General features: G+C 33.9%; 1 protein-coding gene across 1 annotated transcript in view; it reads right to left on the bottom strand.

Moving 5' to 3' along the window:
• The window catches only part of FMN2 (formin 2), a 153,436-nt gene that overhangs the window by 104,305 nt on the left and 32,010 nt on the right, over positions 1-17,121 (bottom strand). Inside the window, exons 4-5 of the mRNA XM_083856399.1 lie at positions 15,050-15,111; positions 2,480-2,512 (exon numbers count right to left, since the gene is read on the bottom strand). Coding sequence (XP_083712525.1) covers positions 2,480-2,512; positions 15,050-15,111 — 95 coding nt within the window. The remainder of the gene's footprint in view (positions 1-2,479; positions 2,513-15,049; positions 15,112-17,121) is intronic.

Here is a 17,121-nt window from a genome sequence, read left to right as displayed (position 1 = left end):
TGCCAAGTGGCAGACTGTAGAAGGAAAGATTCCTGCCTGGGATGGTTATTCTGTATTTGACAGGTTTCACATTTTTTATCTCTTTCTCTAAAGCATCTGATCCTGCCTGCTGTAGACTGGGTAGAGGAGCCATTAACCTTAAAGGCTCATTAACTCCTAGATTTTTAAAGAAATACCTGTAAGAAGCTGCACTAAATTTAATGGGTGTGTGCTTTCATCCAACCTGCCAATACAAGTGCTATTTGTGCTTATTCAGGATAGATGAACAGGAGATAGACATGACCTTACAACAAAAAATCTAATAAAAACTTATTTTCTAGCTGCATACATTTACTTTTTAGTACTTTTGTTTTCTCTTTCAATTAAAAAAAAAATAGTCAGTTCTTCAAGTACTTGGTTGAATTAAATTGGTCATGCAACAGGTATCACAAGCGCTTACAAAAAACCAAAACTTTAGTGCCTTTTTATTACTTTTTACCAAATCATATGCATCTCAGATGAGACCACAGCCTTGCTTAATAGGAAATATTCGAAATATTCAGATTATAGGTTTTGTAAGGAAGCCTACAAATAAATGTACAATACTTGATATACCAATTGCCTTGATTTTTTTAGGAAAATGTTTCTCATCTTTTGACACATGAAACTATTGAAAGTATTTTTTTAAATGGAAAAGTAAGTTATAATTTCCAGCTGGGGATTATTAATAAAATATAATGTTCAATAATACTTAAAATGCTTCTGCACAGAATCAGTTTTCAGACATAAAACTTCAACCTCTTATTTATCTTATAATTTCTTAGTTTCCTAAAACAATCCCAGAAGTAAAACAGCAGCAACACTTAAACCAGTTATTGTTTGATTTTGAAGTATCATCCTTAAAAATCTTAAAATCTCTTAGATTGTCTGAACTTTCTGGAACAGCAGTTTGAACCAAAAGTTACGTATTACTACTAGGTGTCCCTTCCACAGGTTGATGAAAAATGTAAAACAGAGAAAGGAACATGGAAAAATGGATAGTGAAGGAATTAACACAGACATAAATAACAAACAGTATAATAAGAAGGAAAAAAGGCATTTCCACTACAAATTACTCATAGTGTTCTAGTCCATCCAGTTTCCTTTAATAACTCAACACTCCATAGCAGCAACTGTTTTGTTGAAGAATTTCTTAATAAAGGAGGAATACAATATAGTTTATCCCTTTGTTTCATCTGCTCTTATCCCCCTACCAGCCACCTGCAAATACAATAAGGCCTATCAGTTCTTCAAAAGGCAACTCTATCAAAGGAAATGTGTTGCTAGGATTATTAAGGCCACAGCAGTTTTCAGCTGAGATCAAATCCAGTTTCCCCAGATTGTAATTATCCTAAGCACCCAGTTTACACTGTAAGAACACTCCACAAGGATTTTATAAGAGATACAGTGAATTAATTTCTGCCATAAACAAACTGCAGCCAACAGGATTAAGCACAATATTCAATGGCCCTGAAGAGATTTGCCTTAAAAATGGCTGATCTCAGAACAGTTCACTGTTTTAAACACTCTTCTACTTCGGAGATTAGGTTCAACTTTTAACAAGAAAAAGAAGCAATTCTTGAATACTGTAATTCTACATTAGCTGCAGGAAAAGCCTAGAATTCACTGTTCTACAAGACAATTTACCCTGCAGATAATGAAATTTCTTTTGAAAGAAGAACTATTTTTTGAAGATTTTTTAAAATGAGCAATCCAGTGAGATGAATCAGGAATTCAGACAAGAACTGAAAATGTACTGATGAATTAAAGGGGCTGTTAAACCATGCCCTAAGAAGCAATGTTTCTGCTATCCCCGAGATACGGCATTTCAAACAAGCTGGTTATTTCCTATCATGTTATACCTAACAATCACCAACATATCCAGGTTTTCATAGAAACAGCACTAGTATGAACAAACAAGACTTTGATGTGAATGAAGAGATATTTATCCAGAGGATATGATGTACTTAAATTTATTTGGTCTAAAAAAAAAGGAAACCAAAAGCAAAACAAAACACAGCCCCAGTATTTATGTGTTTCAGTAATTATTTTAGACAAAAATATTTTTCATTTACACTTTTAAGATGCCCTCAGAGCAGTTTAATTGGATTTTTGCCTTTATCCTAGTTTAAAGTCGACCTCTAGATCTGAAAGGGCTTATCAAACAAAAAGTCACAGAATGCTTCCACTATCTTCAACAAAGAAGGAAATCAAAACTGTATAAATCCAATCAGAAATGAAAATTCTATTACTTCCTTAGAGAATAAACAGGAGAATACTTAATTTTTCATACACGTAAAAGATGGTCAAAAGCTGTTGACAAGGACCAGAAGACTGAGATTAAAAACCCCACATATAAGGGAAAGAAGTTTCATTTTCAATTCAGGGGACAATTCCACAGCAGAAACCTATGGGGTTTAAAAGAGATATGAAGAAACTCTGTCTTGCCTAGAGTTCTTACCCAGGACCCAGGTACTGTGGAACAGTCTTCTTTCTGTAAAGAAAGAAAGAAAGAAAGGTGGAAGCTTAACCCCTGATTTATCCTGGTGGCTTGAGTATGAAAGAGTGAGCAGGAAAAAAACATTTCAGAGGTATGTGGCTATAGAACAGTGCCCAGAATTTCTCAATCAGGCTGTACATGTTCCATGTGCAATGAGTTGGATGCTCAATCTGGGACTGATCTCTTTGGGTTGCACTGATAGGTTTGTTTGTACACGGATCTGGAAATATTTGCTTTATTGGCTAAAGGTTGTACACTTGGATCTGCACATGTACATTACATACAATTCATTCCAATCTTGTCATGTTTTCCACATGTGCATTTCAGATGTCCAGCATAAAGCTGATCTATATAAACAGAACATGTCCAGGATCTTCAAACATGTAAAAGATCAGATTGCAGCTACCTCCTGCCACAGAGTTGACAACCTAGTTTCTCAGATGAGTGACCAAAACCTATAGACCCTTCTATAACTAAATTTCCAGAGACAAAAAAACCCACATCTGTAAAAGTTAGCCCTAGTCTGTGTGCATATATAGACATATATGTATATGTGTCTGTATAATATTTTGTCTATATCTTTCTATCTCAAATTTCATTCACTTATATACTTTATGAACAGCCATAATGTATCTTTTTTTTTTTTTTTAAATAAACATAATGACAGTTCCTGTTGGTAATTTTGGCATATTTGAAAAATAAAGACATATTACAGTTTAGTTTTAGAACTTAATACCTTATACTATTACAAGCCAAAAAGTTTCATCAGGAATTTGATAACTTTCAGCAATTTGTCACTTAGTGTCATAAATTTTCCTCTCTGGATGGAACTTATATTTAGATGACAGGATTATGTTTGCTTTGATTTCCTCCTTTTTTTTTTTTTTTTTTTTCCCCCCCCCAAAAAAAAAAAAAAACTTGACTTTTTAGTTTCTCTACATCACAATTCATTAATCAGTGTCTGTGCTGCTACCTAGTTGCAAGAACACACAGGAAATAGAAGCATACAGTCATACGGGATTAAGATTGCAAAATGAGGCCCCTCAGGTCTTCTAGTAAGTGTGCCTGGGAGCACTTGATGGTACTAGCAGTGCACAGGAACTTGTAAGGATGCTCTTTCCCACTGCTCTGTTATTAAATGCCTCTTTTCTACGCGAAGCGAAACATTTTTGAACGCGCACGCTCACCGAATGGCACAAAGTAGAGCCACAGTAAGAATTTAATTCAGTCAGAGAAATGTGATCTCTATTCAGGTTTCTCTCTTTAAAGCTGTCTCATTTTCAAAGCTACTTCTTGCAACTGCAGATCAACCTTGAGAAAAAGAGACACAACATTTAACAGGCATTTTTAATGCTACAGTAATTGGCAAATGAGAAGTACTGGTGGAGACTTGATTTGCATTCAAACAAAATAGCATCCATCTAATTATTTTTCACATTTCACTTAATCTCAAGGCCCATTGCAGCATTTTATTTTTACAGCAGTAGAAGTTGAGTCAAAAGTTGCAAACTTGCCAATAGCATCAGGGAGAATTGCTGAATGAGTAGAATTAGTATTAGATACTAGTTTCTTCCTAAGACTACCTGATTAAATATTTTTGAGAGAAGCTTTTACTGTTCTGAAATTGTACATATGGGAACAAGGGGTACACATTTTCACAATAGTCCATTTTTCTTCCTACAGCTGCAAGGAAATTATGCAGAGCTCCCCAGTATAGCAATGAACAAGCAAGCCCCAAAACAAAAACAGTGTAGTGCACTGCCCAAAGTCACAAAACTTATTTGGTAAGTGTGAACTATTCTCCCACTCTGTGACTCATTGCAACAGATGGATTATACCAGTCTGCACTGTGCTGGCAATGGACTAGGTAGCTCTTCCTGTCCTAAAGAGCTGGGACATGTCTAATCAACCTAGTGATTTTGTAATAACCTATCATGTGTGACAAAAATCTCCCAAACATTACATGCAGAGATCAATAATTATTGAAATTCAAATAGTTCAAATAAACACAGAATCAGCAGGGAACATACACCTTTGAAGAAAGATGTATCCATTGCAAATGCTGACTAGGAAAGCTGGAAGTCAGAGAAAAAAAAAGAGCTTAGCTTCTTGAAGTTTCTGTTCCTGAACAGCTTGAATTCCTTATCCCTGAGCTAAGCATATTTCAGAGGATAAGATCTCAATTCTTTACAGTATCTATTTTAATAAATAATCAACTTGAGATACATCAAAGATTGAAAGAGTTTTCTCTCTTTAAGGTGTAACTCTTAACTTAGCTGTAAAATAACCTCAGATTATCCCCAAGTTTTACTACAATAGAAACCTCAAAAGAGTTTTCATAGACTACAGACAAGATAAGGTAAAATAAAATCTCACAGAACCACTGACCACCCTAGGAGATACACAGGAGTCAAGTTAAATTACTGTAGTATTACATAATATTACTTTAAACCTTCACAAATAACACTTGTGGAAGCTTAACTCTTGCTTTATCCTCGTGGCTGGAGTATGAAAGAATGAGCAGGAAAAAAACACACTGAAAAGTGTGTAAAAGGCTATACAGGCCATAGACAGTCCCTAGCATTTCTCAAACAGGCTGTGCATGTTCCATGCGCAATGAGCAATGTCCTGACTATCCAGGCTGAAAAGTCAACTGAAAAGTCCATCTCAAATCTTGAAGGTTTCTGTCCTGGCCTAGATGAAATTTCATTATTAGAGAGGCATGAAAAAATACAGCAATAAATAAGACTTCAAAAAGGATTTAACTAGCCACATAGATTAATTTAGCTCAGAAATTCATTTAACTGTTCTATCACTCATCCAGTGTAAAACAAGTATGTAAGTGACGTTGGGTATTGAAAGAAAAGTTAAACTTCATTAATTTTAATATAACCTTGCTGTACTTGGTTCTTCTATTTATTGTGCTGTGGATTGCAAAGAGACTGCTAGTGCAGATGAAAAGATAACTAGAACATAGTCACTTATGTCAGCAGTCCTTAAGCAACAGGTACCTTAAAAGTCACAGATTTCCTTAAAAGTTGAGATAAAAACTGTCTGGATTTATTTTCTCCTCAATATCAGATTGCTTACTGAAATGCCTAACACATGATGAATTTTTTCCTTTCTTCTGTCACCTGTGTTTGTTCTAAAGTATTTCAACCATGATACTAAAGTGTTTGGTTAGTTTTCCTGTGTATCTGGGCCAAGGCAACAATTCATCTAATTCTGTTAAAACATAAAATCTGGCATACCTTCAACATTAGTGCACTGACATAGTAGAGAATGTTGTTAAACTTTTTCACACCAAACCTTTCCCTGATTTTCAGTTCCACTTGAAACTGACCAGCAACCTGGAAAGCAGTTATTGTACAAGCTAATTCTATTATTATTTTTGCGTTCTTTATATGCAACAATTGTAAGCTTTTATGCTAGAAATAACAATATAGATTCTATGAGCCAAAATGTGAACAATAATGGTTTAAATTTGAAGGGCTTCAAACACCTTTAGTCTCTAGTAAGGCAGAACAAAAAAGGTAATGATTTTCCAGATGAACTTTGCAACATCCCAATAAGCAACTGTCCAGAGTATGATACTTCTGCACAGTACTTGCCCTTTTCATCCAAGGGTTCAGCCAGACCACAAAATGGGAGGTTCATATGTTGCTTTTGTCTTAGGCTTCCAACAGGGAATAGGCAGCAAAAAATATCCACAGTAAGAATAAATCTTTATAGATAAGTTGAAACATGAACCTACTACTCACAACAGAAATTGCCTGGAGAAATGGAAAGAGAGCCTTCACAAATTTATCCATAAACATGCTGAAGGCAGGGGCCTGAAAGTTTCTCATCTTCTTCAACTCTTTAAAAGTGTGAAAGCTATATTAAAAACAAAGCTGTATCACTTTGAGTGAAAGAACCTTGAAAAATGTCAATCAAAATCAAGTAATCAAAAATGAGCTTTAGGTATTGAGAAGTAAACTAAAATCTTTCTGCTATCATGGACATTAGGAAAAAAACCAACTTGTGTATTTAGAAAAAGTTGAATAATCAAAGAACAATTATACATTCTGGAATAGAAGAGTTAGTTTTTATGAAGAGTTTTGGGCTTGTTCTCTAAAGAATAAATACAAATTTAAAAAGGTATTCAAAGTACAGAAAAGGAAAAAAGTGATTTTACTGCTTTTATTTACACTAACTTAAGACGGAACACATAATGATAAATTTTGATCTAAATGTAAGTAAAAGATACACTGGTTACTCTGTCTTGTCTATATAGAGTAGAAATTATTTCAGCCTTACTTTTAAGTTCTCATTCAGGTTTGGCAGTATATAATTGTTTTGGGTTTGGTTTTTTTTTTAATTATTTGGGGTATTTCAAAGTTAAATGAATATTTATTTTTATTAAGAAAAGCATTTCTTATCTCCCTTCTACATGGAGGATCCTGTGGAAAATCTCAGGATCTACACCACTAAAAGGTAGCACCTGATATTTAATGCTAAGAAAAATATAAGAAAAGCTTGAAACAGTTCTCAGTTTTGAGTGGAGGAGGTCTCTCAAATAATTTAAATCCCTTTGTCAAATGAAATGTCCTGCTGGGAATGTCACAAGAAGTTTTCTTTTCACATACTGATATGTACACACACGGACTTACACACACACTTTTTCAAACTGCTTTCCTGTAGCTCATGTAATGTATTCATCTGCTCTCTTCAATTTCTGTGGAATTCTTTTTAAAAAAGCTTGAAAAGTACATACTATAGTACCAAAAATATCCTACATCATCCAAGTACAGGATGTTACCATTGAACAAATAAAAGCTCCGTTTTCACTGCTCTCCAAAAAATGAGAGAAATTTCATATGTAAATAATGGAACTTGCAGTACAAATCATATTTTGATAAAAAAGGAGTTTACAGATTTTCATCTAAAATAGGATTTCTGATGTAGAGAATTTAAGAAAAAATTGTATTTTAACAATTAATGAATACCGCTCATAAATTTTGCTCTAGCCAGGAATGCACAGATGGCATGAGAATACCTCAATTTATCTATTTTCATGAGCAAAACCAGTGAGCAGTCAGAGGAGGAGTGAACAAATTAAACAGAATTTTCAAAAAGTATATACCATCGTGCATTTCCATTCATTGCTCCTAAGGAAAGTTATAGTACTCTGCTGTTGTGCTACAATAAACTCACTGTAAAAGGCAAAAGAAATATATTAATGCTTAGAATAAAACAGAGACAGAAAAGTGATAATTCTTTCTATACAGTCCCTATCCCATAGTTCTCCTTTTTCAAGAAGTGAAAGTCTCTCACATTATAGCCAAGGATTTAAAGTATTGCCAAACAATTCTTGTTAAAATAAATTATTTTCTCAGTTTTACTGTCATTCTCCTTTTCCACCCATCAATTATCGCCCAAGCTCTAAGGCTGGGGCTGCATTTCCAAGAATTTGTACTTAAAATGACAAAAACTCCTGTCTTTGTCAAAGTATAAAGCAAAGTCAGAGTGGAAAAAAGAGAATGCCCATTATGATTAAAGGGTGCAAACTCTGTATTATTGCTATTGTTGTTGTTATTATTATTACTATACATTCACATAAAAGTCTGTGGTGAAGAAGTTGTGAAATGAGATTAATCACAAGAACTTGACCCACAGTTTCTTGAGAATTTTAATCAATGCCTTAAGGGACTCGAACTAGGAGTAACTCACAGGAAATACAGGGTTTTTGAGCCCACATTTTTGTCTCTTTTAGCTGTTATCAAAACAATGCATCAGAAACAGAGCAAGGCTTACCACTGACTAAGCAAAGCAGGAAATATATATTACCATTACCTCATACCCATACTCAGAGATGAGCAAAGTCCTGAGAAAAACCATCAAATGTTTAAGCTAACCTTGCTTGGAGGACAGTATTAGTTAGGAGGGAAAAGGGTTTCTACATCATAACCTCCTAGTGTCCACTCAACCCTGAACCATGCTATGATTTTTATATGTTTCAGATGTATGATATATGGCTGTCTCAACGAAAGTGGAAAAACAGTATAAAGAAGCTTTGAAACTAAAATGAGCACAGAAGTAAAACTTCATCTTGACATTAAGAGCACAAATTAGAAAAAACAAATTTTAGTCGCACCAGGACTAGGAGAAAGAGTGCAAAAATGTGTTATTCTAACTCCACTGAAAATAATAAAATGTATTGTTTCTTTTAAAGAGGCAAACACTGCCTTCAAGCAAATTAACAGAAGTCAATCCAAGTATTGTGAAGTCTGGATATAATAAAAAACACTAATGTTTGTTCTGAGAATTAACTGCTTACATTTTTCTACCACACAGGCATGACATTCTATACTCCTCTATTTTCATTTAAATATGTAGCCTGTGATTTGTATTCTATATATATGACAATTAATTATATCAGACACAATTTTTCCCTTTCAGTTTTTAAAACTTCTGCCTCATCAGAACTAAATAGAAAATGGATTCACAATTGTGGTTGAAGAAAAAAAAATTCATCTTCAACAGAATATTGACCACTTTATTTAAATGATAGTAATTCATTGATAATTTTTAAATTATTACTTCAAACACTGTCATCCAAAAGGCTGCTAGACCAAACCAAATATTTTCCTTTCACAGGTTTAGAAAAAACAAAAAAAAAAAAAGCAAAGCAACTTAACAGTGACAGAAGAGTGCTTTCTAAATATTTTGTGTTTGGAGGGGTTGGGAGGGTAGAGGAGATTTTTTGAGAGATGCTCAGATTGTTAAATCTTGGTTAGATTAAACAGAGTAGAAGTGTATGTACATTCTAACAGCTAACTTGCTAATCAGCACAAAGCCACTGCTTTGGCTAGGAAAAAAAAAAATAAAAAAAAAAAATAAAAAAAAAAAAAAAAAAAAAAAATTAAAAAAAAAAAAAAAAAAAAAAAAAAAAATCCCAGTGTAGGGTGTCCGCAGGACCGCCCGGGAATGACTTGCAAGTGCCTTGCAGTCCATTCAAAAATACTTAACTGCCATCTAGTGGCCGAGTAAGCAGACCTCTTTAGGCTGTCCTTCAGACTCTAAATCAGTGCTTCTTCCCTCGTTTCTAATATTTCTACTTCTCATCTTCTTTCATGGCCTAAGAAACCCCACCAGTATCAGATGACAGTATTTAATCACAAAGTGGCTACTAGCCGTGTAGGAGGCAGCATAGACTGGAGCGGACAGCCTCTACTTAAGCTATAACGTCTCAACTCAGAGAACCTCACTTCATATTTCTAAAAGTTTAGTTAATTTACCTGCTACAGTTTTAGGAAACAAAACATCTATTTGTGATTTTAAGGCTTTCTGAAAACAAACAGAAAAGAATAAAGCTGAAAATGGCAGCATGTTTGAACTGAAAAGTTACTTCTAATATTAAGAATCTAAAATTCCATCAATAAAACTTGAAACTCCTGCATAAAATTATGTTTAATTAACACGAACATAATAGACTTGATTTGCATTCAATTTGTCCTGGAGTTCCACGAAGTTAAATTCCCCTTTCCTGCCCAAGCAAAACGCTCTGCATTTCAGCAGTTCCTATGACCTTATTTCTGTACGTTTCTGACAAAATGACATTTACTCTGAATGCTAACACGTAAACACTATCTATGTACGTATGATTCCTGAAATTCATTGGCTTAAAGTTAAGATATCCCAATCCTAACGTTGGACCTACAATTAGAATCTAAATTCCTCCACACCACATAGAACAAATCCGGGTTTATATCTTGGAAGGTAAAAAACCCCCGATACATACCTCTGATTTTTTTTTGCACTTTTTGTTTTCTGAAATTCGGGTATGCTGGCATGATTTTGTAGAAAGTTTACATTAGTACAGTTCTTAAAAGAAGATACACAATTCTATTTGCTATCATTTGATTCATATGGAAACATCCAAAAATATTTGCTCCTATCACAATCGTTTATTTCCTCAATAAAACAACTGTATATAGTAGATCCTTTTGAATATGTAATACTTTTTTTTTGGTTGGCTTTTTTTTCTTTTTTTTTTACCCAAGTATGTAACTTATTTTCCCAGCTGAAATCTAATATTCTGGCATCCATATCTTTGCAGGAAAAGAAATGTTTTAGAGTAACTGTTCATTGCTTCCTCAAGCCTTCTTCTCTTCCTCCTTACAAAAAGTAACCTGTCAAATAGCAAAAGGATGGAAGGGGAATGGCACTTCTTCACAGTTTTTTTCTCAATACATGTCTCAAGAAAGAACATGCAAAATTAGGCAGGGTTAAAATTGCCTCAGCCACAGAACTGTTTGTGAGCCAACAGAGGAAAAGTTCACAGTTTTCCTCAGGTTCCTGTTGAAGCCAGTGATTCACTAGTCTTGTCTATAGTGGGTATATATGCTGATAAAAACCATGTATTACCAAAATAAAACAGGTTTTATACCAGACTACAAGTGTCTTAACAGTCTAAAGCAGGTTTATAAAAATCTCTCCTTTTATTTTTTTTTTATCTCACCATTTCAGACTAATCTTTCATCTACCTTCTTTACCTTACCTTCACCTATAAAGAATAATCTTTGAATTTTCTTTTAAGAGAGAGTTTGGGGCAGCATGCAGGTTTCTAAGACAAATTCTAGTGGTGACATTTTATAATAATGAAAAGTAAATTCCAGTCCCACCAATGTTTTATACTTTCTAAACAGACTGATTATGTATCTATCTTAAAGGATTTCAGAACCTTTTTCTTGTATTACTAAGTGTCAAAATTGGAACATTTCCAATATCACTAAGCTATTACCCTAAGGAATTATTGTAAGTCATTGTCAAAAACTAGCATGAGAATAAAGGTCCCTACTGAGAGAGGAATTATCAGTAAAGTGAGGTGATTAGGAATACTCTAAAGATACGTTCCATGAGTCTGTTTTTATAAAGCAGAAACTATCTTCAAGACGGCAAAACCTGGGTTGTAATTTCGTTTTTTAAGACTAGCATTGTTTCCCTATGATATTGCTGGAAAGTGCACCAATAGATTATGTAGTAGAAACCTGTCTTCAGCATCTCAAAATTGCCAAAATTTTGTCTAGCTTTTAGTACCAGTGGAAGTACTTGGAATTCCAAAAAGGCATATAATTTTGGTTGAGGATTTATTTGTTGAGTAAAATGTGGTGAACCAAACCAAACTAAGACAGAAACAGTATGCGAGTAAGAATTTTTTGATGACAAGCTTTTCTGACATAAATATAGCTTAAATAGTCAATGTAAACTATCTTATAACCAAACTGTTAGAGACTGCAATAGTCTGGCAAAACCTCCTATCCTGAGGTGGGATTACAGAGACCAGGCATGAAGGGGCATGAAGTATTCGTTATATCTGGATGCTGACAATTAAATAAATATAGTAAGGGCTTTGTTTTTAAAATTGTGTGGTCCACAGAATAGACTCTCATCACAAATGATAAAAAATAGAAATTTAAAATCATTTTATAATACGGTGTATAAGACAATGCTTTTAAGTGCCTTTCAAACAATTTTAGGTTTCTGGCTCTGTGATGTCCCACTACGAACCAAAACCTAGTTTACATGTACTCATTTTACAATTAAAGGATTCTTATTTTTCTTCATCTTCTTGCTAAGAATCAATTTCTACCTACCATATAAACAAAATCAAGCTACTCTGAAAAGCAAATTAAAATGTAAGGAAAATTGTGAGGACAGTACGAAAGATCAGGGGTACAAACAGGCCAAAAATTGGCTCTTGCACATAGTACAGCTGTCCAATTTAAAGATCAGGTTTGAAGCTAGAGTTTCTAAATTAGGGCACTCAATTTTTCTCTTCCTCTTTCACTAAAGGAGTTAAGCCTAACAAAACTTTCTCTGTTCATACTGGGAAGACTAAGCAGACATCGTTGCTATTTGGCACTTCAAAACCAGGACTTGAAATGGCTGCCAATTTTTCTTATTTTTTCCACCACTTAACAATTCCTGTACTAAAAGCAAGCACACCCCCACATCCTCTTTATATATATATATTTTTTTTTTAAGCTGTAATTTTGAATTTAGATATTTGGGACTCAGAAAAACGCTCTTAAACTTTCAGAAATTATTTTCTAAACATGCAGATTATATCTAATATTGTAAAGGTAAGGAAATGGAGAGGATATGAATGAAGAAGCCCCTTCAAGTGACATGAAAATATAGAATCCAAGCTGTACTACTTGGGCCTTTAATTTAAAATTATTCTGATTCTTTTAGTTAAATGTTTATCACAACTGAGATAATTAGGACATCAGTACATCATGTTACAACTGTGTTATGGCCATTTATCTTCAATTATATTAGTGGTATGTGGGAAAGGTCTTTTCCCAGAGAAAGGAGAGAGAAAAAGTCTGTGAGGAGAATTAGCTGGTCAATTCAGATTTTAAACTAGAGCTCTCTTATGAAAGAAAAAGAGAAAAGTCACCTAACTAGGCTAACTTCAAGCAGTGCTTCCTTTTTTCAGAAATTAAAACTGCACACAACAAAAGAGGGTAGATCTCTAATAGAAGATTAGAGATCATCATCACTTTAAAAATGTACAAATAACACCAAGAATGATCTGATTGCAGTAAAGGATTTACCTACAAACATGATGGCTATTCTACTTGCTAGATGTTTTTATAGACTGATACAGTTAAACAATGATGGATAAGTGAAATATGCTCAACTGCTTGGGACACTACAGAAATAATTTAAATACGTATATTTTATCCATAAACCTCAAAAGAAAAAAAAAACTCCACTCTGATTTTTAAAATAAACCAGAATGAGAATGACATAATACAGCAAAAACTTGAGATTAATTTCTGCAAGTGAGGTGATGGTTAGTTCTGCAGGTCATTGATGAATATTAGTATAGAATGGAAGAAGTTCATGTAAGTGTCATAAGAGATCACCATGGATTAAGAGGGATGGGGATCTCCTAAACACCAAGAAAGGGAATGCAGCAATTGGACAACACACTGGGCAAGTTTTAAAAATAAAGAAACGCTCCCGACCACAAATAAATGCCATTCAAGTGACCATGCAGTACTCCAGAGCTCCTGGTTAAACTTCATTCTCATAATACTTTTAATACTTTTTTTTTAATAGGTAAAATAACTATGTATTCATAAACCTGCTTTAATTAATTACATTTCCAATAAGAAAACAATTTATATAGGTAATTTCTTGCAATGAATTTTAATACTAGAGTCTTATTAAATATGCTCCTTACATGCAATAACTTTCTGTAAGTATAAGGAAAAAGTGCTTTTCCAGAATAAACACTAGAAACCATTGCTAGTGAAACCTGGGTGATTGGAATATAAAAATAGCATGAGAAAAATGTATTTTAGGTTGAACTTAAAATACTACAATGAAGAATTATTTTTTAATAATATTTTGATTAATGAGTTGCAGTTTTAAAATGTTCCATATTATGAAGGTAGAAAAATTTAGGTAACCAACTAGAAGAACTCTTTAAAGTTGTCTGGCGAGACTAGCCATAAAATTAATACACATCCTCTTCCCACCCATGGCTCACAAAACACATGATCAAACTCAACTAAATTTGCAAGTCTAATGATCAGTAGTATGTATTTAATTATGCATTCCTGATTTTTCCCTGAAAAGCAAATCACTGACCATTTTCACAAATTCTGCTTGATAAAGTGGCACTTGAATTGTCTTGTCACTAATATAATAAGCGCTACAAATACCAAAACCCAAAAAAACCTTAAACCCCACAACAAAACACTCAGCAAACCAAAAGAAACAAAAAATACCCCATAAAAAACTCCAAAACAAACTCAAAGGGGGAAACAAGGGAAAAGAGCTGGGAAACAGAGGAAGAAGAAAAGGGAATCCAAGAGCTTTTGGTCACTGCTTGTTTCAAACCAAGATTTCAGAACTTAGCTTTCCTTCTAATGACTTCCAGAACAACTGAATAGCAATATCCACAAGTAAGAGAAGTCTGTTTTGTGTTGAGGAAACAGAATTTGAAGTTCTTCAGCCCATTAAACACCACTTTTACAAATAGACCATGTATGGTGATATGCTAAAAAAAATAAATAAGATAGACAATGTTTCTGTGGCATAAGTCCAACCCAGACAGTCTCCATTGTCCCAGTATTCCATTATCTCCTGTTTAAGTCCAGCATGGCCCTCTGAACCTGTTCACATACTACCACTGCTGTAAGCTTGAGGAGAGAGTTAGAAAAACATCCCTGCTGCTATTACTTACATGCACTTCTGTACATGAGCTATTATAATAACATCTTTTATAACTATTCCTTACTAATGCCATCAGAGTTAACTTACTTTTGAGTAGACAATAACATTTTGTAAGAATCTCCTCAGGCAGGCAGGAACCTTCAATCCTTATACCTAGATAAGGATCACTCTCACTGCGGAATTTTTTCATATAGAACATTTAGTACACAAAACCTTTCCAAAAATGTCTGAAAAGAAGTACTGCATTTTGCCCTCTTTAAAAAAAATTATAAACCATTTCTGTTAGAATCTTACCTGTGCCTGCTGAACAGCACTTATGCTTTGCTTCTCTGTTTCTAGGACTGTAGATTTCAACTCTGAATTTGAAAAGAAGATACAGATTTTAAAATTCAATAAATAAATAAAAAAATACTGATCTTTTGAAGTACACAATTAAGAAATTCATAAAAGGAGTACAATGTTAAAAAGAATGTTAACTGTCCCACTTTCCATGTTATACCAATAATTACCTGTCCTTAAAATGGATAAGTGTTGCCAAATATGTTTTTCTTTCTTCCGCTACCACAGAAATTTGAAAACTCCACATTGACATAGGTAGTAATACATATCTTAAAAATAGAGCAAAACACAAGACCCTCCACAACTAGATCCTATTTCTTATTTTAAAACCAGATCACTTTTCTGACCTTAAAGAATCAAATAGTGTCTCATTTTCCTTGTCTGATAGGAAATAATCAGACGAAGGAAAACAAGCAAACAACTCCACAGTAGCTACACAGCGCAAAGATCTTTAATCAGTTTAGGAGCTACTGCTAATGATGTCTCTTTACTGATCATAACCCAGTTATTTTCTTACACTTGCCCAAAGACTATATGTGTGGCATCTTTCCTATATGTTTAAAGGTACCACTATTCAAGAGGGAAATCTCTTGACCATTTGCAGAAAGAGTGAGGCAGCTGTGAATCAGAGCCTCTGGATTTACAATTCCTAGACATTTGGCCTCCTCACAGCTTTCTGACAATACCAGCTGTTGGGAAGTGAGACATACAAGGAAGACGTTTCATTGCAAGTATGAGTTATGTTATTGCTTGAAAATTAACAATCCTCAACTTTTTTACCTAGATGTGGACAAGCTGCACCTAACATGAAATAATTCATCATTTAGATTTTAGATTTCTCTGTGTTTGAGAGGAATGTTAGTATCTATTTGATCTTTGCTCACAACAGATTTATTCTATGCTGATTTTCTAGTATTAGACATGCACCCACAATGTTTTCTGCTATGCAAATTAGCACAACTCTCTTACACAAAAGTGCTTAAGAAAGTAGGAACAGGACACTCCTATGTATTGGTCAATATTTAGCAATTTGACAGAATTGTTTAGCTTATTTTTACCTCAGAAATGTTATCCTTCAAAAAAGGATTCTAAATCTAAGCATTTTTGTTAAGAAAAAATAATAATAAAAAAACCCAAAACCCCAAAAACCAACAAACAAAAAAACCCAACAAAAAAACCAAACACTACTACCACAGCTAGAAAAAAAAAAAAAAAAGGCTTGGGAAAGGAAAAAAGTTATGTATAAGAAATGAAACCTTTTCTTTAAACCGAATCAAACAATTTTATGTTTGTTTGTTTTTTTGTTTTTAAGAGATTAACTTAGATTTCAGATTGTAAACCCACACTGATATTTAGTGGGCTGAGACTGTTTCATTTTGCAGAAGTTGCATTATCTTTGAGTACCTTCACATGTGGTTAAACAGCCACATGGGAGACAGGATGACTGAGCTCTAGTGCCTGCTTACTTGTCTCTTCCTATATGTAAAGTAGAATAGTGTCATCAGCAAAGAATTAAAATAATTGAATTTCAAGTACCCTGTTGAGTTTAGATTCAGATAATGTGTGGAGATGTGGTAATGGTAGAGTGAACTGCCACAAGAAGGGATAGGAACAGATTTGGGTATTCAAATAGAAAATTAGTTTCATACACATTAGTCATACACATTGATCTTACTGGTGATGCTGGCTCATTTTTTTCCAAAACCTTAACTGAATCCAGAACTGAAAAATATTTTTTAGAATAAATATTTGCTGACGAACACAAATTCACATTAGATATTTCCAAATGTCTGTTTTTAAATAAATAATCCACCTAAAAAGTCCCCAAACAACAATAATCAACCTGACCAAACCCATTGTCCCCAAACCCCCAAACACTCTAATAGCCCTTTTCACATATCCAGTAATGCTTTACATGATACAGAGCATACACCAAGACTATTAAATGCAAATGGTACTAAACAGATGAATTTACTACTTTGCTAATTTAGGATGGATTTCCTAAAATCTTGCAGAATTTTGTCTTG

This window comes from Zosterops lateralis (assembly GCF_965231275.1).
Source record: "Zosterops lateralis genome assembly, chromosome: 3".
NCBI classification, from domain to species: domain Eukaryota; kingdom Metazoa; phylum Chordata; class Aves; order Passeriformes; family Zosteropidae; genus Zosterops; species Zosterops lateralis.
This window is presented reverse-complemented; position numbering and strand designations above follow the sequence as displayed.